This window comes from Symphalangus syndactylus, chromosome 5 (assembly GCF_028878055.3).
Source record: "Symphalangus syndactylus isolate Jambi chromosome 5, NHGRI_mSymSyn1-v2.1_pri, whole genome shotgun sequence".
Lineage (NCBI taxonomy): Eukaryota > Metazoa > Chordata > Mammalia > Primates > Hylobatidae > Symphalangus > Symphalangus syndactylus.
The window spans coordinates 130,472,059-130,494,935 of NC_072427.2; the positions used below are offsets into that span (position 1 = coordinate 130,472,059).

At 39.5% G+C, this 22,877-nt stretch overlaps 2 protein-coding genes across 8 annotated transcripts in view; both read left to right on the forward strand.

Annotated features, from left to right (window-relative positions):
• Positions 1-17,812, forward strand: part of TMEM87A (transmembrane protein 87A) — a 63,797-nt gene extending 45,985 nt beyond the window's left edge. For 4 of the 6 annotated variants that reach the window (XM_055278880.2, XM_063639576.1, XM_055278876.2 and 1 more), the window contains 7 exons: positions 410-468; positions 1,270-1,373; positions 8,074-8,147; positions 8,567-8,628; positions 9,848-9,903; positions 10,392-10,422; positions 16,601-17,812. In XM_055278880.2, coding sequence (XP_055134855.1) covers positions 410-468; positions 1,270-1,373; positions 8,074-8,147; positions 8,567-8,628; positions 9,848-9,903; positions 10,392-10,422; positions 16,601-16,642 — 428 coding nt within the window. In that variant the 3' untranslated portion in view covers positions 16,643-17,812. The remainder of the gene's footprint in view (positions 1-409; positions 469-1,269; positions 1,374-8,073; positions 8,148-8,566; positions 8,629-9,847; positions 9,904-10,391; positions 10,423-16,600) is intronic. The other 2 variants (XM_055278881.2, XM_063639577.1) reach the window with 1 other exon arrangement.
• A 2,181-nt stretch (positions 17,813-19,993) lies between these two features.
• VPS39 (VPS39 subunit of HOPS complex) overlaps positions 19,994-22,877 on the forward strand; it is a 56,422-nt gene continuing 53,538 nt past the window's right edge. The window contains exon 1 of one of the 2 annotated variants that reach the window (XM_055278847.2): positions 19,994-20,264. In XM_055278847.2, the coding sequence (XP_055134822.1) occupies positions 20,192-20,264 (73 nt within the window). In that variant the 5' untranslated portion in view covers positions 19,994-20,191. The remainder of the gene's footprint in view (positions 20,265-22,877) is intronic. The other variant, XM_055278846.2, reaches the window with a different exon arrangement.

The window sequence follows — 22,877 nt, forward strand, 5'->3', positions numbered from 1 at the left end:
GTTTTATCAGCCATTTTTTTTTCATCTGACCAGCCAAAGAAAAATTAGCATTATTATACTAAGGATAAAAGGAGAAAAAAATTATATTGATAATGCTGGAAAGAGCTATATTTCCAATACCTTATTTTCCAACCACAATGGTTACTGATGTAGCCAGATGGCAAATAAAATTATTACCAAATTATTCTTTAAATACAGAAAGGATTGGCCAGAGTATGTATCATGAGCCTTGCTGATAGCAGATATACAGTACATTTGTATTGAATACACTTGTTAAAATAACTGATAGAATTGTGATATATTTGGGGGTTTGGGGTGTGTGGGATTCCACTTAACCGGAAATGGGGGAATGTAATTGGAGATGTAAACCAGCATTCATACTCTGACCTGGTTTTTCATTTACTGTTAGCATCCATTGTGTTTATCATCTGGACAACCATGAAGTTCAGAATAGTGACATGTCAGTCGGTGAGTTATAAGCACATTTATGAATAATGTACTGTCTTATAAACAACTGATGATGTTGATGACAGTGGTAAGGTTCTTCTAAGTTATATACCTTAAAAAAAATTAGAGCTAGGTCTCTACTCTGAGGGTTGTGATACTTCCCTCCTCCTAAGTATTCTGTACTATCATGGTGCTTGGTATAGTAGATAGTTTTTTGTTTGTTTTTTCTGACTGTATTCTCCCAGTTTTGGGAGAGAATTTTGTAAGTTATAACTACAGTGTGCTATAACCCAGTCTTACTTTAACTAAAAATCTTAAGAAGTCCAGAGTACTAAATATTAAGTACCATATGTGTAAATAATACTAATCTGAATAGAAGCCACGTCCTTAAGATCTGAGCTCAAAGACTGTGACAGTAGGATTTCTTTAGAAGCAGCTAAGGCTCTTATTTTGTTAAATAATGAAAATGAAAATTATAAAGTATACCAACCTAATGTAACGTTCTCTTACACTGTATAAGGTAACTTTCTCTTAACCCTTTATAAAACCCTTTCTTAAAGCTTCTCAGAGGGATGACGAAGCTTTGACAAATACTCTGTTCCGTTGATGCATTTTCTTTAACAACAGTAAGCACTACAAGGACAAAAACTATATTCATTCACTTTGTTTCCCCACACTTACCACAGTACTAAGCACGCAGCAGGCTCTTAATAAACATAACGTGAATGAACAAATAAGTGATTTTTGTTCTATGCCAAAGGCTTTATGAACAAGGGGTTAAGATAACGTGTATAAATGTTGTACTTCTCCCCTGTATTGTAGGACTGGCGGGAGCTGTGGGTAGACGATGCCATCTGGCGCTTGCTGTTCTCCATGATCCTCTTTGTCATCATGGTTCTCTGGCGACCATCTGCAAACAACCAGAGGTTCTTGGACTCTTCTGTTTACTCTCTAACATGAGATGACCATGTCATCAATTAGGGGTGGTCTATTGGGGGACAGTATCAGGGCTTTGTCATATAGTGGAAGGAACACTGGGCCTGGAATCAGAAGAACTGGGTTCCTATCTGAGCTCTCCTCTTAACTTCACGATTTTTGGCATGCGGCCTCTCCACCTCTCTGGCCTTAGTTTCCTTTCTATATACTTTGGGGGAATTAAACCCAGCGACATGAAGATCATGCCACTGCACAGCATAGGTGACAGAGTGAGACTCCCTCTCAAAAAAAAAAATGCTGACACACAAAGTGAGCACATTGCTGTTGGAAAATGGCACCAATAGACTTCCTTGACATAGGGTTGCCACAAAATCTGGGAAGCACAGTTAAATGAAGCACCATAAAATCAAGTATGCCTGTAAGTATTTGTATAGTAAACAAGGGAGATAGATATATAATCTGTTGTGTCAACCAGGCACGGTGGCTCATGCCTGTAATCCCAGCACTTTGGGAGGCCAAGGTGGGCAGATAACATGAATCCAGGAGTTTGAGACCAGCTTGGCCAACATGGCAAAACCCCTCCTCTGCTAAAAATACAAAAATTAACTGAGCATGGCAGTGCACACCTCTAATCCCAGCTACTCGGGAGGCTGAGGCACAAGAATCACTTGAACCCAGAGGCAGAGGTTGCAGTGAGGCGAGATGGCGCCACTGCACTCCAGCCTGGGTGACAGAGCGAGACTCTGTCTCAAAGAAAACAAAAGATATAATTGTGTCACTTATACTGAGTCTCTCCTGTCTAGTATCTAGAAGGAAAGAAAATTTCTGTAACCAGCAGCCCAGCTCACTTTGTAATGATAGAAAGGGTAAAATTAAAACTTACATAACCAACTTTGAAATTAAAAATCTATGTGTAAATCTGATTTGTCCAACTATAGGCAAATTTCAGTCATTTAGGAACTGCCTAACTTTATTTTGTGATTATGCCTTTTTTCCCTCTTTTCCCCCCTTATTTGCATTTAGATGGTTAAGAGCTTATATTAAACACCCATACCACCAAAGAAGGAAAAGGGTAACATGGTATAAACGACTAATTTTATAACCAGACCCAATGAAAGATTGAAATAGAAAATAGGTGAAATCCTTTTACTCCATGAAAATGGCCTTGCTGTCATTTCAAACTGTGCACTTTATATGTGTTTATTGAAAAAAGTCAGAATAGAGAAAAGTCATGAAAGAAAATAAAGGAGATCTGAAATCACACTATTGAGAAAGAACTTTTACATTCTGGAGACCCTTCTTTTATATCCATCTGTTGATCTACTGGTTACTCACTAGCTGTATTTGTATTTAAATATTTTCCCTTCCTCAGTCATTAAAAAATTTTTGCGTTACCTTCCCTCGTCTTTTTTCCCCCCTTTTCTTTTAAAACATTGCCCCCTTTCTCCGTGACTTCAGTGTTAACTGCATGTTATAATGTGTCTTTTCCCTGTTCACGTATGGAATCTTCCATTACTCTTGTAACAGTACATTGTGGAGATTCCTTCCAGTGTAACAGGTTTAATTGAACTCACTCATTTTCATGGATAGCATAAATACGGGACATGTGTAGTACAGTTAAATTAACATATTCTCTTATTAATGGGCATTTGGGATATTTCCAGTTTGAGGTGCGTCAGGGTCCTCAAGACCATCCTAATGTTCAGTGATTTACTAGAAGGCCTCATGGGATGCAGCATACGGTTATACTCACAGTTAAGGTGTATTACAACAAAATGGTGATAGCAGGTAGAGTCTGGGGAAATCTGTATTTTCTTTCCTTGTGTTCTGTCTCTCTTCTGAGGAAGTACATCAAGTCCGTTCTTTTCCCCAGCAACAAAAATGTAGTAACACATTGTTTCTGTCTAGGAAAGCCCATTAATGTTCAGCACTCAAGATTTTTATTGGACGGTGTTGTCTCCTCCCAGCCAAATATGTGACAGTATGCACAGACTATTGCCAACGAGGGAAACTCATTTGAGCTTTCAATGTCCAGAGTTTTTACTGGGGCTCAATCACATACTGTCTCTGTTGCTGACTTTTAGTTTCCAACCCCTCCTGGCAGTCAGGCTAATACCATTTCCTCTAGAGGTCAGAGCTGATATGGTATGGCCCAAAGCCCCTATCATAAACCATACTGTTACACTGTCAGCCAAAGTCCCCAGGCAAATAAAGACAGGACATTTTATGGGTATAGGGATCACCTCACATTAGTCAATGAAGGTTAATTTCTCACTACACACTGACACATGCTCAAGAAATATTTAATGAGTGGGCTTGGATTTGCTAGGTTGAAGGATATGTGTTATTTGTAATTTTTAAAGTATTTCCAGATTATGTTCCCAAAAGAAACCTGAAAGAAATTGCATATTTAACAACAATGGTACAAGAGAGGTTTTTTCTTCTTCCCTTGTTTTGTGTCCCATCATTTTATTTAATTTTTGCAGATTTGGTGGATGAGAATTAATATTGTTACTTTTTGAATTTAAGGTTGGGTCTTTAGCTTATTTTTTATTGGCTTATTGATCATTGTCTCTGTCCATTTTCAGCTGCTATAACAAAATACCACAGACTGTTTGTTTATAATGAACAGAAATTTGTTGGCTCGCAGTGTCAGCAACTGGTGAGGGCCTTCTTACTGGGTCGTCACATGACAGAAAGTGGAAGGGCAAAAGGGAGAGCCCACTCCAGAAAACCCTTTATGTAACAGCATTAATTCATTCATGAGGGTGGAGCCCTCATGACCTAAATGCCTTCCATTAGGCCCAACTCCCAACACTGTCACACTGGGAATTAGGTTTCAACATGAGTTTTGGAGGGGACAGACATTCAGACTGTAACAATCACTTATGTATTGATTCGTAGGAGTTTATTTATTTTGAGATGGGGTCTTGCTCTGAAGCCAAGGCTGGAGTGTAGTGGAGCAACCTTGGCTCACTACAACCTCCACCTCCTGGGCTCAAATGATCCTCCCACCTCAGCCTCCTGAGTAGCTGGGACCACAGGTGTGCACCACCACACTGGGCTAATCTTTGCATTTTTTGTAGAGATGGGGTTTTGCCATGTTGCCCAGGCTTGTTTCAAACTCCTGAGCTCAAGCGATCCGCCTGCCTTGGCCTCCCAAAACGCTGGGATTACAGGCGTGAGCCACCATACCAGGCCCAATTTGTAGGAATTTCTAATATATTTTGTATGCCAATATTTTGTTTGTTCTAAGTATTGCATATATTTTCTGCCAGTTAATAATCTTTTGATTTTTTTATGCTGTTTTTAATCATACAAAATCTCAGAAATATGGAGTAGTTTTTCCCTTCAAGGATTGTACATTTTGCATCTTATTTTGACAAATTCTTACCTAGCCTGAGGTGAGGTCAAAAAATTATTCTCTAATGACTTTTAAAAAATTTCGCAATCAGGCCGGGCGTGATGGCTCATGCCTGTAATCCCAGTACTTTGGGAGGCTGAGGGGGGTGGATAACCTGAGATCAGGAGTTCGAGACCAGCCGGACCAACATGATGAAACCTCATCTCTACTAAAAATAACAAAAATTAGCCAGGCGTGGTGGCGGGTGCCTGTCATCCCAGCTACTTGGGAGGCTGAGACAGCAGAATCGCTTGAACCCGGGAGGCAGAGGTTACAACCAGCTGAGATTGCGCCATTGCACTCCAACCTGGGCAACAAGAGCAAAACTCCGTCTCAAAAAAAAAAAATCACAATCAAGATGTTCATCCACCAAGAATTACTTGAATCTAGGCTCTCTACTCTCTTCTGTTCTGGTCCTGCATCAGTAGCACTGTGTAAATTACCCTAGGCTTCTGATAAACCGTGGTATCTGGAGGGCCTGAACCCCTAATCATATTTATAAGTGCAGGCTCAGCCGCATACTACCTGGCTCTTAAAAATAGCCTTTGGGCCAGGCACCGTGGCTCACGCCTATAATCCCAGCACTTTGGGAGGCTGAAGCGGACAGATCACCTGAGGTCGGGAGTTCGAGACCAGTCTGACCAACTAGAGAAACCCCATCTCTACTAAAAATACCAAATTAGTTGGGCGTGATGGCACATGCCTGTAATCCCAGCTATTTGGGAGACTGAGGCAGGAGTGCTTGAACCGCAGGAAGGGGAGGTTGCAGTGAGCCGAGATCGCACCATTGCACTCCAGCCTGGGCAATAAGAGTGAAACTCCTTCTCAAAAAAAAAAGCCTTTGGCCAGGCGTGATGGCTCACACCTGTCGTTCCAGCACTTTGGGAGGTCTGGCTGGGAGGATTGCTTGAGCCCAGGAGTTTGAGACCAGCCCTGGCAATATAGCAAGATCCCATTTCTACAAAAAAAAATGTTTTAGGTTAGCTGGGCATGGTAGTGCGTGCTTGTAATCCCAGCTACTTGGGAGGCTGAGGTGGGAGGATCACTTGAACCTGGGATGTCGAGGCTGCAGTGAGCCGTGGTCATACCACTGCACTCCAGCCTGGGCAACAGAGCAAGACCCTGTCTCAAAAAAATTTTTAAAAAGCCTTTGGTGTTGAATTTTTGCCCTTTATTTTTAAAATTTTTTTATTTTAGATGGGGTCTTGCTATGTTGCCTAGGCTAGACTCAAACTTTGGGCTCAGGGGATCCTCCTACCTCAGCCTCCTCAGTAGCTGAGACTACTGGTACATGTCACTACACCCAGCTTTTGTTTTTTAATAAAAATTTGAGATTATTTAATTCTAGGAAAACCTATTAAGATTTTGATTGGAACTTAATTGAATTAATGAATTAGGGAGATTATATATATATTTTTGATAATTCCTTGACTGTGGCATCTCTCCATTTTTTAGTCTTTGAATTATGTTTTGTAACTTCTGATTTAAATTTTTGTGGCTCTTACGAATGCACCCTTTAAAAATATATACAGCTTTTCCAAATATGTAGGAATGCTGTTGCCTTTTCCTCTCTCTCTCTGTCTGTCTCTCTCTCTGTGTCTCTGTCTCTCTCTGTCTCTCTTCTTGACGGAGTCTCACTGTGTCACGCAGGCTGGAGTGCAGTGGTGCAATCTTGGCTCACTGCAACTTCTGCTCCCCAGGGTCAAGGGATTCTCCTGGTTCAGCCTCCTGAGTAGCTGGGATTACAGGCACCCACCACCATGCCCAGCTAATTTTTGTACTTTTAGTAGAGATGGGGATTCACCTTGTAGGCCAGGCTGGTCTCAAAACTCCTGACCTCAAGTGATCCGTCCTCCTCAGCCTACCAAAGTGCTGGAATTACAGGCATGAGCCACGATGCCCGGCTTGATTGTTTAATGTATATCATACCCAGCAACCCTCCTGTTACATTGTTCTGATAATTTCCACATTTTCTTTTCAGATAGATTTTTGTCTAAAGTAATCATTACATGTTCCTTTTTTGCCAAATAATCTTCCTGCCTCAATTTTGATTCTTATATTATTAGCTTGGCTAAGCCCTCCTGTATAATATTGAATAGAGTCAATGACAGTGGGCCCTCTCATCTTACTCTGACATTAAATGCTTCTCAAATATCATCAACTATGATATTTACCATGGAATTTGTTACCCGTTAACTAGTTGTAGATGTTCCCTTCTGTTCCTAGTTTATTAAGAATTGTTATCATGAAAGAGAGTTTTAAAAGCCAGGTAGAATGAAAATAGTAGGTAACAATAAAATGGGAAGTATAGAGTGAGGTCAAAGCTAAAGCATTCGGCCGGGCACGGTGGCTCACACCTGTAATCCCAGCACTTTGGGAGGCTGAGGCGGGCAGATCATGAGGTCAGGAGATCGAGACCATCCTGGCTAACACGGTGAAACCCCGTCTCTACTAAAAATACAAAAAAATTTGCCGGGTGTGGTGGCGGGCGCCTGTAGTCCCAGCTACTTGGGAGGCTATGGCAGGAGAATGGTGTGAACCTGGGAGGTGGAGCTTGCAGTGAGGCGAGATCATGCCACTGCACTCCAGCCTGGGTGACAGAGTGAGACTCTGTCTCAAAAAAAAAAATAAAAAATAAAACAAATAAATAAAAGCTAAAGCATTCTAGGAATTACATGTCTGGGAGCTGCTTTGCTGAATCTCTTGGAAGTTGTTAAGGAAAGGCATCTGAGATATACCAGGTCAGACCTTCATCTTCTGAGCTTCTCACTTATAAACTAAAATTTCAAATTACCTGGAATAGGCCTCCCTTCTCTTAACTCCCAATTTGAAGGCTGTGATTTTAAATTAGATGAGAATTTACTTAACTCTATTTGATACATATCCTTATGAATGAACATTTGTTGACTGTCTACTAAATGTGACAGGTGTTGTTCTAAGCACTTTATTTGTAATGACTTACTTTTACAAAACACCTCTATGAGTAATGTTCTATTATCCCCTTATTTACAGATGAGGAAACTGGGTACAGAGAGATTAAGTAACTAGTCTGATGTCACAGGTAGTATTCAGCTGAGCCTGCACTCATAAATATGATACTGTCCTGCTTCTCTCTTGCTAATATAGGCAATTAAGAGCTTTCTGAAGGGGAAGAAATTTTATTATTAAACTGATTTAATGAATTACTATAATTGCAGTTTCAATAATTAGTTTTGTAAAATGCAACTGGTATAGCAGTTTTTGAAGTTTTCTAATTTTTTCCTTCTGTTCTACTTTGGTTCTGTTAGGTTTGCCTTTTCACCATTGTCTGAGGAAGAGGAGGAGGATGAACAAAAGGAGCCTATGCTGAAAGAAAGCTTTGGTAATAATAAAATTCACCTCTTATTAGTACTTTAAATATTCTTTTTCTGTAAGTACATTGTTTATTATTTTATAACTGTGTTGTTCCTATATTTGGTATGGGATGAAGTTAGGGTTAAGAAAATAAGGGTGTGAATCTTAAGATGAAGCCATGGTAAATTCAGTAAGTAATTGCACATTAAGTATCCATTTTACTTGCTAGAAGTGAGCTAAAAATTTTGCTTTGAAATCCCCAGCTTACATGTAAAGATGGAGAAACATCTGTTGTATATTTCACAAGTATTAGGAAGCTTAAAATAAAACTATGATAAGTAACTTTGGGGCTTTTAATTTAAAAAAAGAAAAAGTTCTGAATCCGTTTTGCCGACATTGTTGATCTGTTCACAAAGTTAAACAATGTATATTTATTTTCTTCTACAGAAGGAATGAAAATGAGAAGTACCAAACAAGAACCCAATGGAAATAGTAAAGTTAACAAAGCAGTAAGTATGACTTTTCCATTCGTCTTTGTTCTTTGTCCCATCTTCCAACCCTCAGTAGAACTACTAGACGAAAACAGGAGGTAAATTCTGTGACATTGGTCGTGGCAATGATTTTTTTTTGTATATGACCCCAAAAGCACAGGGAACAAAGCAAAAATAGAGAAGTGAGAGTACATCAAACTATAAAGCTTCTGCCCAGCAAAGGAAACAATTAACAAAGTGAAAAGATAACCTACAGAATGGGAGAAAACATTTGCAAACATTGCATCTGTTAAGGGGTTAATATCCAATTTATATAAGGAACTCAGTAGCAAGAAAACGAATAGCCCAGTTTAAAAATGGGCAATGGACCTGTATATACATTTCTTAACATAAGACCTACAAATGGCCAACAAGTATATGAAAAAGTTTTTATCATTACTAATCCTCAGGGAAATGCAAATGAAAACGACAATGAGATAACACCTTACACCTGTTTGAATGGCATTTATCAAAATGAAGAAACAAGTGTTGGCAAGGACATGGAAAAAGGAACGCTTGTACACTGTTGATAGGAATGTGAGTTTGTATAGCCATTATGGAAAATAGTATGGAGGTTCCTCAAAATTAAAAATAGAACTACCTTATGATCCAGCATTCATATCACTGAGTATGATCCAGCATTCATATCACTTCATACCTAAAGGAAATGAAATCAGTATGTTAAAGAGATACTTGCACTGTCATGTTCATTGCAGCATTAATCACAGTAGCCAAGATACAAAATCAACCTGCATGTCCATCAGTAGATGAATGGATAAGGAAAACGTGTATTTCGATATACAATGGAATACTATTTAGATTCAGAAGAGAGGGAAATCTTGTCATTCGCGACAGCGTGAAGAAGCCTGGAAGATACTATGTTAAGCAAAATAAGCCAGGCACAGAAAGACGAATACCACATGATCTCACTTACGTCAAATCTAAAAAAGTTGAATTCCTAGAAGCAGAGGGTTGAGTGGTGGTTATCAGGGGCTCTGGGAGAACTGGGGAGATGTTGGTCAAAGGGATTTTTAAAAATGTTTTTAAAAATTAAAATATTTTGCTTTTCTGTCAGCAGTCCCATTTGTGAATGTACAACTACAGAATTATGAAAGACAAAATTTAAGACCTTTATGTCCTTACTTGAGATGTATTATGTGGTGCATTTTAGTAATGAGTGGTATTTGTGTGTTCCCAGCAGGAAGATGATTTGAAGTGGGTAGAAGAGAATGTTCCTTCTTCTGTGACAGATGTGTAAGTTTTTGAACGATTACCACAAGAATCCTATTTCAAAGTTAGTACTACTTTGTTATTATTTTAAATGAGCAAGTTATACTCATGAAAATACAAGATACTGAAAAATAATTAAAAGAATAGGAATAATCTGCAAACAAAATTAATTGGGTTTATTCATTCAGATGACGTTTCTGCTTAGAAAGATTTAGCTATGTAGTAGATCTTAAAATGAATGGGATACTCCTTTTGCAATTTTTAGTTCCTTTCCAGGGCTATAATTTTAATGAAACATTGGTCCTGTTGCATTGCAAAATATGTTTTTTTCTATACAATTTCTGTAACTGTTGCTTATTGTATTTGCTGTTTATTTTCCCTAAAAGGGCCATTAATAAAATGCAAATCTTAGATAATTATAAAGCTTTTAATTGCATTGTTCCAATGTCTTTTATGAACCATTTATGGCTTTATTTTACATTGTTCAATTTAGTATTTCTCTCTCTCTGCAGAGCACTTCCAGCCCTTCTGGATTCAGATGAGGTTGGTACTCAATTCACGTGCATAAATTGTGTATGTGGTGACTAAATAGAAAGTCATGAATCGTCTGTTCATGGAGATTCTCTTTATTTGACTCAGTAGTGGCCTGAAAACTATAGTTTATATAGTTGAAAAGGATAAGAATAGAAATACTAATAGAGTTCAAACATTCAAGAATCTTTCCTTTCTTTGCATCTGTCTATACGTGTTTCACTTTTCAAAGTTATATGGTCAGACTTGAGAATGTTTTTGTTTAAATTGGGTAGTAAATACAGTACTCTCCACCATCTAGTTCGTCTGTAAGAAATGCAAATTTAACCCTAATCTAATATTGGCAAAAATAATAAAGAAAAATATTGAGAAAGGAATATAGTAGACCAAAACAAAATCTAAATTGTTACCTACTATTTAATAATATTTTTGTCACTACCTTCTTCAGATAGTAAGGATTATAATTAGTACCCCTAATATTTATATTTTTAATCTTTTACTTTGCCTCCATACAGTTAATCTAGAAGGCTTCACATGAAGTCTTATGTTAGGATTGTGGGCCAGGTATAGTGGCTCATGCCTGTAATCCCAGTACTTTGGGAGGCCAAGGCAGGAGGATCACTTGAGGTCAGGAACTTGAGACCAGCCTGGGCAACATGGTGAAACCCCATCTCTACAAAACATACAAAAATTAGCCGGAGATGGTGGCATACACCTGTAGTCTCAGCTACTTGGGAGGTGAAGTGGGAGGATCACTTGAGCCCTGGAGGCAGAGGTTGCAGTGAGCTGAGATCACGCCACTCCAGCCTGGGCAAAAGAGTGAGACCCCATCTCAAAAAAAAAAAAAAAAAAGAAAAGAAAAAGAATTGTGGTCTGAGTTCATGGAAACTAGTTCTGGACATGTTCTGAATATTAGGTCATTATAGAGTTTTTGTTTCTTTGTTTGTGTTTTGTTTTGTTTTTCAGGAACCCTTTTGGAAGCATCTTGTCTGATTCTGATTCATTGTGTTGAATTGGCTGCTAAAAATGTTTTGTTCATTTCCCAGTGACACGATATTTGACACAGCATGTACAGTATCAAATTCCTTAGCTGTTCTATGTATTGAAATAATTGAGAACTCTACCATTCAGATTTGAACCTATCTACATAACACTTTGCTTTCTGTGGTATATTCTGCTGTTCCCACATCTCCCTCTTGAGGTCTGCCTCTGCTAATTATTTGCTTTTAAGGCTTCCCTTGTACTTCAGCTCTACATGAGCTGCTATAAGCAGAGAAGGCTGATTAATTGAAACCTGATTGTGTCCTTCATGGGAATGCAAGTTTGCTATAGTAATTTGGTAGCACTGAGTTCAGCCATCTGTTCATATTTTCCTCTGTGAAAACACTGTGCAAGATTTTGCAAGTATACATAAGGCTTTTTTGTGGTAAGAAAACATAACAATGAGATCTACTGTCTTAACTCCTTTAGTGTACGTTATAGTATTGTTACGTATAAGCACCATGTTGTACAGCAGATCTCTAGAACATTTTCATCTCGTTTAACTGAAATTTTATACCTGCTGAACGGCAACTCTTGCCTTCCCCCTCCCTCAGCCCCTGGCATCTACCATTCTATTTCTGACTTTGAGTTCTATTTTAGATAACTCATATAAGTGGAATCATGCAGCATTTGTCCTCCTGTGGCTTGCTTGTTTCACTTAGCATAATGTCTTCAAGATTTATCTAAGTTGTAGCACGTGTCAGAATTTCCTTCCTTTTTAAGGCTGACAAGTGTTCCATTGTATATATGTAACACGTTATCTTCATTTATCTGTCAGTGGACACTTGGGTTATTTCCATAACTTGGCTGTTGAGAATAATGTTGCAGTGAACATGGGAGTGCACATTTCTCTTTGAGATCCTGCTTCATTTCTTTTACGTATATATGCAGAAGTAGGATTACTGGATTATATGGTAGTTGTTTTTAAAATTTTTTTGAGGAGCTTTCATACTGTTTTCCATAGTGATTGTACCATTTTACATTCCCACCAGCAAAGCACAGGGGTTCCAATTTCTTTCTTTGCCCACATTTGTTATTGTTTGTTTTTTGATAATGGCCATCCTAACAGGTGTGAGGTGACACCTTGTGGTTTTGGTTTGTATTTCTCTGATGATTAGTGATGATGAGCATTTTTTTATATACCTGTCAGCCATTTGGAAGCCCTCTTTTGAGAAATGTCTCTTCCAGTCCCTGGCCCAGTTTTTAATCAAGTTAGTTGATTTTTTGCTGTTGAATTATAGGGGTTTCTTATATATTTTGGATATTAACCCTTATCAGATACAGTCCTATGCCACATTTCAGTCAGCAACGGACCACATATATGACAGTGGTCCCATAAGATAATACTGTTTTTTGTTTTTTGTTTTTTTTGAGACGGAGTCTTGCTCTGTTGCCCAGGCTGAAGTGCAGTGGCGCCATCTCAGCTCACTGCAAGCTCCGCCTCCTGGGTTCACTCCATTCTCCTTCCTCAGCCTCCCAAGTAGCTGGCACTACAGGTGCCCGCCACCATGCCCGGCAAATTTTTTGCATTTTTTTAGTAGAGACAGGGTTTCACCGTGTTAGCCAGGATGGTCCCGATCTTCTGACCTCGTGATCCGCCCACCTCGGCCTCCCAAAATGCTGGGATTACAGGCGTGAGCCACTGCACCCGGCCAATACTGTATTTTTACTGTACCTTTTCAATGTTTAGATATCTTTAGATACCCAAATACTTACCATTGTATTCCAGTTGCCTTTGGTATTCAGTACAGTAACATGCTGTACAGGTTTTTAGCCTAGAGCAATAGGCTTATACCATATAGCCGAGGTATGTAGTAGGGTATATAACATCTAGATTTGTGTAAGTATATTCTGTGAAGTTCACACAGCTATGAAATTGCCTAATGACACAGTTCTCAGAATGTATCCCTATCATTAAGTGATATGTGACTGTACGTAGTATGCAAATACTTTCTCCAATTCTGTAGGTTGCCTTTCGTTCTGTTGTGTGCTTCCCTTGCTCTGCAGAAGCTTTTTAGTTTGATGTAGTCCCATTGGTCTGTTTTGCTCTTGTTGCTTTGTGCTTTTGGTGTCATAGCCAAGAAATCACTGCCAAGACCAATTTTAAGAAACTTAGGTTGTCTTCTAGGAGTTTTTTGGTTTCAGATCTTATGTCTAATTCTTTAATCTATTTTGACTTGTCTAAGTCTTTAATCTATTTTGAGTTGATTTTTTTGTATAGTGAAGATGAGTTACTTTCATTCTTTCTCATGTGAATATCTAGTTTTTCCAGCACCATTTGTTGAGGAAACTGTCAGTTTCCCCACTGTGTAGTGTTGTCTCTCTTTTCGAAGATTGGTTGACCATATATGTGTAGTTTTATTTCTGGGCTTTCTGTTTTGTTCCACTTGGTCATAGTGTATGATTCTTTTAATGTGCCGTTAAATTCTGTTTTCCAGTGTTACATTGAAGATTTTTGCGTCTGCTCATCAGGGATATTGGCTTGTCGTTTCTCTTCTTGTCATGTCTTTGGCTTTGGCATCAGGGTAATGCTGGCCTCATAGAATAAGTTTGGAAGTTCCTTCCAAATAAATGTTTTCGTCTTCAATTTTTTTGAAAGAGTTTAAGAAGGATTAGTGTACTTTGTCTTTAAGTACCTGGTAGGACTCAACTAAAGAAGCCATCTGGTCCTGGGCTGTTTTTTTGTTGGGATGTTTTTGATTACTGATGGAATCTTCTTTCTTGTTGAGGTCTTACCAGGTTGTGTATTTTTTTTTTCCCCAGATTTTCTATTCCTTGATGATTCAGTCTTGGTAGGTTGTATACTTCTAGGAATTATATATTTTGTTCTAGGTTATCCAATTTCTTGGCATATTTTTAAAAATGTTTTGTATATTTTTGTTGAAATTCTTACTTTGTTCATGCATTGTTCTCCTGAGTTCATTGAACATCTTCATGATGGTTGTTTTGCATTCTCTTTCAAATAATTCCTATACCTCTGTTTCATTGGGGTTGGTTTCCAGAGATTTATCTTCTTCCTTTGTCTGGGCCATGTTTCTCCGATTCTCCATTTTCCTTAATTCTTTGTGTTGGTTTCAATGCATTAGAAAAAAAAAAAACAGTTACCTTTCCAGTGTTAATGGACTGGCATCGTACAGGAGAACACCCTCACCAATCATCCTGCGTGGAGATTCTGATGGCCTCTCTAACCCACTCTGTATTGTGTCTTTTTCTGGACTTCTGCATATGTATTCCCAATCAGAGGGATTTGCTGGGTTTTTCCCTCTCCAGGAACTTATCATCTCTTGCTCTCTTTTGTGTTTATCTGCTGTATCATGAGTCTCCTGGAGCCAGTGGCATAGCCCAGCTCTTTTTTTGTTCATACTGGCCCCAGGCACCTAAAGTATGCTGGTCCCATCTCTGCTTCAAAACATTCCCTACAGAAACCATTCCCTCAGGTAACCTCTTACAAAGTTGGAACATTTTCACAGTCCATCTCTCCTCCCTAGGGAAAAGCTGGGATTTGGGGATGTTGGGGATTCTACTTGCTTACTCTGCACTGAGCTGGGGGAGGGGCTGTAGTGAGCTCATGCTTGCTAGTCCAAACTTCCACTTTTGATTTCAGCAACTTCCAACCTGGGCCCTTTGTTGTTAGCTCTCGGACTCAGGCCAGACAGAAAACAGTCTCTCGTGTAGGTTCCAGAAAAGTCAGAATGTTGGATGTACATTCCAGTCATTCCCTTCCCTCTGCAAAAAGAAGCTGGGAGCTGAGGGTTTCCTCCCTATCATGTGGTACTGTGCTGGGTCCATGGGAAGGGAAGAATTATGGCAAGAGGGTGCCTCAGGTTTTTCTGCCGACTTTGATTCAGCTGGTTTCATGCTTTCCTATAGTGCAGAAGACCCTCAACTGGTTTCTGGATTCCCACAAAGGGAATTTTTCCATGTATTATTGAATCAGTGTGTCTGTAGAGGGAAGGAGGGTCCAGGGCTTCCTATTCTGTCATCTTGCTGACATCACTTCCTCCAAGGCCTTTTTTTCCCTTAAAACTGAAAAAGACCTTAAATGAATTGCAGGAGAAACAATTTACATGATGGACCAGGAATCAAAATGGCGTAAGGCTTTTCAACAACATCTTTGGAAACCAGAACAAAGCCTTTGAATTCTGAGGAAAATTATTTTCAACCTAGAATTCTGTACTCAACTAAACTATCATTTTGAGGGTAAAATAAAGATGTTTCTAGTCATACAAGAAGTAAAATAATTGATGTCCTATATGCAGTTTCTGAAGAAAGTAGTGGAAAATGTTCTCCACAAAAATGAGGAAGCTAAGAAAAAGACTTGGGATCTAGGAAATAAAGGGTCCAGCACAGAGACAAGAAAAATTCCCAGTATGATGTAAGAAATTCTCAGGTTGGCAGCTGGGCACCAGGCTTGGATGGAATGGAGAACAGAGAGCATCAGAAAGGATATTTTTAAGAAAAAGGGAAACATCTATAGATTATCTGATGTGATTGATTATATTCAAAAAAGGTTTGTAGTTCTTTCAGTTTGTGATACAATAGTGAGAGGTACTTCACCAATGAAGCAAAAGAAAAATGAAAATTAACTCTAAGGTATAAAATTGCCTAAGAAGGGAAATTTAAGGGTAGTACATTAATTATTTTAATTGAAATGGGATACTGTAAATACTATATTAAATTAAATGTAATTTTATTTTTTACATGATTTTTAAAAAGTGTAGTAAAAAACACATAACAAATCAACCCTCCTAACCATTCTAAAGTGCAGAGTGTTAACTAGGTGCATGTCTTTGCCCTCATCCTTCACTGGGTCTTCAAGTTAAATTCCTGAATTAGAGGAGTTACACATTTTTATTAAAGCCTAATCTTATGTAAGTATTTGTTTAGCCATCTTAACTGACTCTATACATTTCCTTCTGAGTGCTGATTTTCTGTCCAGAAGCCTAGAGCTTTTGATTTAGTTGTTCTTGGGTGAGGTCTGGACATCTGTATGTTCAAAATCTTCATAAATGTTTAGGAACCATTTCTCTAAACATTTAATTAACATAAAGTACTCATGGAAGATGTTTGCTTGGATAGTCTGTATAGAAGATATTTGGAATACAGATCATTTTAACCTAATATACTTAAACCTTTTTTTTTTCCCTAGGAACGAATGATCACACACTTTGAAAGGTCCAAAATGGAGTAAGGAATGGGAAGATTTGCAGTTAAAGATGGCTACTATCAGGGAAGAGATCAGCATCTGTGTCAGTCTTCTGTACGGCTCCATGGGATTAAAGGAAGCAATGACATCCTGATCTGTTCCTTGATCTTTGGGCATTGGAGTTGGCGAGAGGTGTCAGAACAAAGAGAACATCTTACTGAAAACAAGTTCATAAGATGAGAAAAATCTACGAGCTTCTTATTTACAACACTGCTGCCCCCTTTCCTCCCAGACTCTGACATGGATGTTCATGCAACTTAAGTGTGTTGTTCCTGAACTTTCTGTAATGTTTCATTTTTTTAATCTGACAAACTAAAAAGTTTAACGTCTTCTAAAAGACTGTCATCAACACCATAATATGTAATCTCCAGGAGCAACTGCCTGTAATTTTTATTTATTTAGGGAGTTACATAGGTGATGGGGGAAATTGTTAACTACCTTTCATTTTCCTGGGAAGTCAAGGTTACATCTTGCAGAGGTTGTTTTGAGAAAAAGGGGCCCTTCTGAGTTAAGGAGCCATAGTTGTATCAATGATCAAAAGAAAAAAAAAGAAACTGTTACAGTATGATTCAGATCATTTAAAAAAGCAAAATCAAGTGCAATTTTGTTTACAAATGGTGTATATTAAAGATTTTTCTATTTCAGATGTACTTTAAAGAGAAATATTAGCTTAACTCTTTTGACATCTGCTATTGTGACACATCCCATTGCTGGCAATGTGGTGCACACTCCGAAACTTTTAACTACTGTTTTGTAAGCCTCCAAGGGTGGCATTGCAGGGTCCTTAGGCAATGTTTTGTTTGCCTTTATGCAGAGAGGTGCTCCAAGTGCTGTGATTGAGTACCGTGCTAGAGGAACTGTAATGCTTCAGAAGTGGTAGCTTATACAAAGAAAACAGGTCCTGCTGGCTTAATTTAAACAGTTACTGCATGAAGTAGCGTGGAGGCCCTGGACTGCTGCTCGTTCTTTAGGATGGACTGTTCTGGTATCTGGTATTGGTTTAGAGACTGTTTATAAGGGACATCACAAGGTGATGGGATTCATTTGAAGCACTCTATTTCTGTTTTAATGGTTTTATCCAATTTTGCCTTCCCAAGATTTTTGTTCTACATAAAAAGTTCATGCCACTTTTTAATATAAAAAAATTTAACAAAATTAATGCATTTTTCTCATTTTTTTCAAACTTTTTCTAAAGACCCTCTCTCTCAAACTCATGAAAAATTTCTTTCTATGGCTTTTATTCTAGATTGTCTTATTTTCTGTTAAAACCAATGACCACATGACCACAATCTTCATGAACTCGTACTGCAGTGAAAGTGTTAACCCTTAGGTAGTTTCTCTACAACTCTTTGCTATGGTTATTTTAAAATAAGTTTCCTAGGAAGTATCTCTGAGGAACAGCAATCTGAAGAACTGACTATATTCTCATGCTAATTCATTAGCCAAAGGCTGGTGGTATTGTTGCATGCTGCTATTGCATATTAAAACTTAGCAGATCAATAATAGTTGTAATGCAGCAGGATAGTTGGTCAAATTTTTTTTAGGCTGCTTTGATGTTGACTTGAGACTAGGAAAAAAAAAAAACCCATTGTGTTAAGCAGGAGTCTATAGTTCAAATTCCATAGCCTGGGCCCTGATAATTCTACTTACAGCTTTCTGTATTACTGGGAATGGATATAGTGTGTTATTTCTTAGGACAGGTTCAGAAGAAATTGATAGCTTTGCACTAATCTGTAAAACAATATAAACCTTAGGGTTTTGGGCCTGAATGAAAAGGTACTAGACCTTCTTCCAGCACAACAGCTGGTAATTCTAAATTTTTAAGAAGGTGATCAGCTTCTATGGTGAAAATCAGCTATAACACAGGATTTGTTTAGCAATTTTTATATTTTTGACTACTTGAAAGTACTTTTCACTTGATTATCAGAACAGCATTTGGTAAAGATGGGACAAGTATTCCTAGTTTACATATGAAGAAACATACTGTGTGAAAATAAAATGACCAGGACCAGTTTTTTTGACTTCATATCACAGACTTACCCTTTTTCTTTTACATTTTTGCTTTAAACTCAAATGCTTAATTTTTTGACCTGATGTTTTCCTAGGGGGAAATTACCAGATATAGATCATTCTTGCAGCCCAAACTTTGTTGTTTTTTAAGTCTTCAAGGGCAATACTAAGGTTAACCTCAGACAGTACAGGTCCCGGGTCCTATAGGAGGAAAAGCCATGACACCTTACTAAAAGGAATATTAGGATGTAAGACACAGCTTTGGAAAGTTGAATTGGTAGGAATGTGGTCATCAAATTAAAAGAAGGCTTATTTCACTGACTTCTAAGAGTTAGTGAATCATCTCTTGCCTAAACTCTTGCTACTCAAAAGGTGATCCAGGGACCAGCAACATCTGGGAGATTTTTGGCGCTCAATTGAGGGTCTTACTCTGGTCCTACTGAATCAAAAGAGGCATTTTAACAATGTCTCTACGTGATTTGTATGCACATTAAATTTGAAAAGCATTGGCCTCAAATGGTGGTTCTCAGGGTGATTCTGCCTCCCAGTGGACATACGGCAAAGAGACATTTTATACCTCTGTGCGGAAGATACTGGCATCTGGTGGGTGGAGGTTAGGGATGCTGTTAAACATCTTACATTGTACAGAACATGCCCCCTCCCCCAACAAGAAATTATCCTGTCCTAAATGCCGGTAGTGCTATCGCTGAACAACCCTAGCCTAAAATGGTGGTTCTCAAGCTTTTAAGTGCATGGACTCACCTTGGGGTTTATTAAAACATAGGTTGCTGTTCTCTTCGAGTTTCAGATTCAGTAGAACTGGAATGGGCCTGGAACTTTGCATTTCTAACAAGTTCACAGGTGCTGCTGCTACAGCTGTTGTTGCTGGTCTAGAACCACTTTCAGAACCACTGGCCTAGAACAACCATGAAAGCATAAAGGTAAGGTGCTTGTACTAGTTGGGATATAATGATAATACTAAAGCTACCACTTATTGAGAGCTTAGTGTGTGTCAGGTGTTGCTAAGCGCTCACGACACTAGATCACAGGTATTTACACAAATTTTGCAGATTAGGAAAGTATGGCATGGAAATATTAAATTTTCTAAATCACAGCTAATTTCCTAATTGGTAGATCTCCGTCTGAGGTCTGACGCCAAAGGCCGAGTTTTTAACCATCACGCCCACTGCCTAAAACAGTTCTAAGATTAAGAGTTTGTTCCTTCTGTGGTAAGCCCATGGCTACTCGGGATGGAGTAGCTATGGGTCCAGAGTGACGGTGGCAACTCAGCAACAAAGCAGTTCCGAGAGTGCACCGGGAGGAAGGGGCGGGACTTCGGCTGCGGAAGGGGCGGGCCTAACTAGCAGGAAGTCCGGGGTTGACGATAGCTGTGTTGTTGAAAGGCCTGTAGCCGGGGGTTCCTGGCCGGATCCCGGTCTACCCTTAACCCAGCCTCGTTCCGGACCCCAGCCCGGCCCGGAACACTCTGGGCGAGACGGCGGTGGCGACTGTCCCCTTGCCGCCATGCACGACGCTTTCGAGCCAGTGCCGATCCTAGAAAAGCTGCCTCTGCAAATCGACTGTCTGGCTGCCTGGGGTGAGCCGAGGGGCCGCGGGGTGGAGGCGGAGTCAGCACAGGAGCGGCCCGGATCTTTTCTGAGACCGGGGAAGTGGACAGGCTTCTATCCGTGTGGGCTTCGGTTGGATGCTACACGAGAGGGGCTTGGGATGAGAGAAGGCAGAGAGATGACCACCGGGTATAGACATCAATGTCTGTGGGGCTGCTTGGGTGATCCCAGTGATCCAGTCATTTAGGGGAGTTCCCCTTGCTTTTGCTCCCTGTGCAGAGTGAGAGGATGAGCTTTCCTTTTTAGTTGTGCTCGGCTTTGGCCCATTTTGATTCCCACGAAGTCTTCATTTTAGAGGGCCAAAGCAGTAAGAAGTTCTCAGCCTGCCAGGGGCTTGAAGTTGTCCAGATGTTTGTGTTGTTTTCTAGATGAAAGTCAACCCTGGTTTGGGGGGCATTGAACAAGTTAACATCATATGCTTTTTTTTTTCCCCTTAGTGGTCATTCGTTCATTTCTCATTCCTGTAGGGAACTCGTGTAGTTAGCTAACCTTTGAATCTAGCCAAGCGGTTGATTACCTTATATCCAAAGTGTCCAAGTTACCTAACTGTAGGCGGAAGAGTTTCCAGACTGTCATGAAACCTAACCCATAAAAACTAGCATAGTCCTTTTGGGATTGACTAGTGCAGAAGGCCAGGACAGACATCTCTTGTGTGCTCTGAAATACAAATGAAGGTTTCAGGGATAACGGTGAACATTGTGCTCTTATCTATGAGTGACTGGTTTGATACCAGCCCCCAAAGACCAAGGAAATCATTTCTAACTTTCCTCTTAATGTTTAGGTCCTAGAAATCAAGGAACATAAAAAGATGATTCAGATCCCTTAATCAGATCTTATACTGAGCTAGATAGGTAACCATGATGGGCCTTATGGAATCTTGGTGGTGTCTGATACCGTGTGCATCAGCTGTTCACAGTGTCACCGAGTCATCCTTGCAGAGTTCTTCCTGACTTCTTCTGTAGGGTTCTTTCACGAAGAATTTTCATGTTAATGTGCACCCTTCCTCCTTTAGCAGCTCTGGGTCTCTTTAAAATCATATCTCCACAGTAAGCAGTTCTAGTCCTTTGGGTTAAGAGGAGAATCCTACTTCCTCCGGACGTCTCAAGAAAACCAATTTCTGTCATTAAATGCTCTCCTTCAACATTTAAATAGAGGAGGAGAAAAAGTTTTTAAATGAAAGACCTGACACTGCATGAAGGGATTAATTTCCCCATTGCTTCATCAGATATACTTATTAGGGGCCTACATGGGCCATTCTCTTTGCTTGGGACAGTAATACAATGATGAATAAGAAACAGTGTCTGTGCTCCTAGGACACAAATTGGGGGACAAAGACACGTGAACAGATTATAATACTAGAGACATATGCTGCCTATTATTGCAACATGGATGAGGGGGTACCCAACTCAGCTAAGGACATATGTTTCTGAAAGGGATTAATGCAGCTGTTGCTACACTTGACTTAGCTCGTCAGAATCCTTGACTCTGATCTCCTGTTGGACCATTAGCACATAGTGCTCCTAGACTCTCACCAACTCCACTTTGTCACGGTAAAGATTTCTTACACCTGTGGTTTTCAGGAACACAGTTTTGAAACGATAGGTAGCTTTTGGCCTTCCTTGATCACCCACCAAACAGGAGAAATGCTCTTTGCTTCCTAAGGTGCTTAGGTACATATTAGGTTACAAGAGGCCATTAAGTGCCTCCTGCTTCAGAAGTGCTTTATTTCCAGATTTGAGCAGCAGTAATTATTGCTCTTTCTAGTCATTACCCCTTTTTAACTACATTGTGCCTTTGGATGGAAAGTTCGTCCAGGAACTTCCAGAGGCAGGTCACACAGGGCCAAATAATATTTGAGGTGTAAATGTCTTAGAGACAACCTACTTTGTCTCCTGGGAAATAGAAATCAGGAGAACATGATGAGGATGATTTCTTTCTAAACTCCAAAGTTGTATAATCCTGCTGCCTTTTCAGCATCTTCATTTGGATGTCTAGTAGCATAGCCAAAACTATTCTTGATTCCTCTCTCCTCAAACATGGCTGTCCTCCTGTATCCTACATCTCAGCAAGTGGCATTTCTATTTACCTCTTTGACTAAGGACAGAAGCTTTGGAATCGTTTTTGACTTCTTTAATTCCGTTTTACACTGTATCCCATCTGTCAGCAAATCTTGTGTGTTCTACCCCTAGAATAAATCTGAAATCCAGTCATTTCTCTCTATCTTGACGATTACTACTCTTGAAGGCACCATCATCTGTCACCTGAATTACTGTAGTAGTCTTCTCATTGATCACCCTATATTTGCCAATGTGCCATTTTCAGTTTTTTATCTACCAGGTAGAGTGAAACTTTGAAAACTTAAATCTGATTCCATCCTTTGCTCAAAACCCTCTCATGGTATCACATCACAACTAGAATAAGTTCCAAAGTTTTCACCCTGCCTGGCAACATCTGACATGATCAGGCCCTCATTACTTCCCTGTCTCCTGTGCACTTACCTCTCACTCCTTTCTGGTACTAGTCCTACACAGCCTTCCTTGTTCCATCAATGCACAAAGCACATACCCACCTCAGGGCCTTTA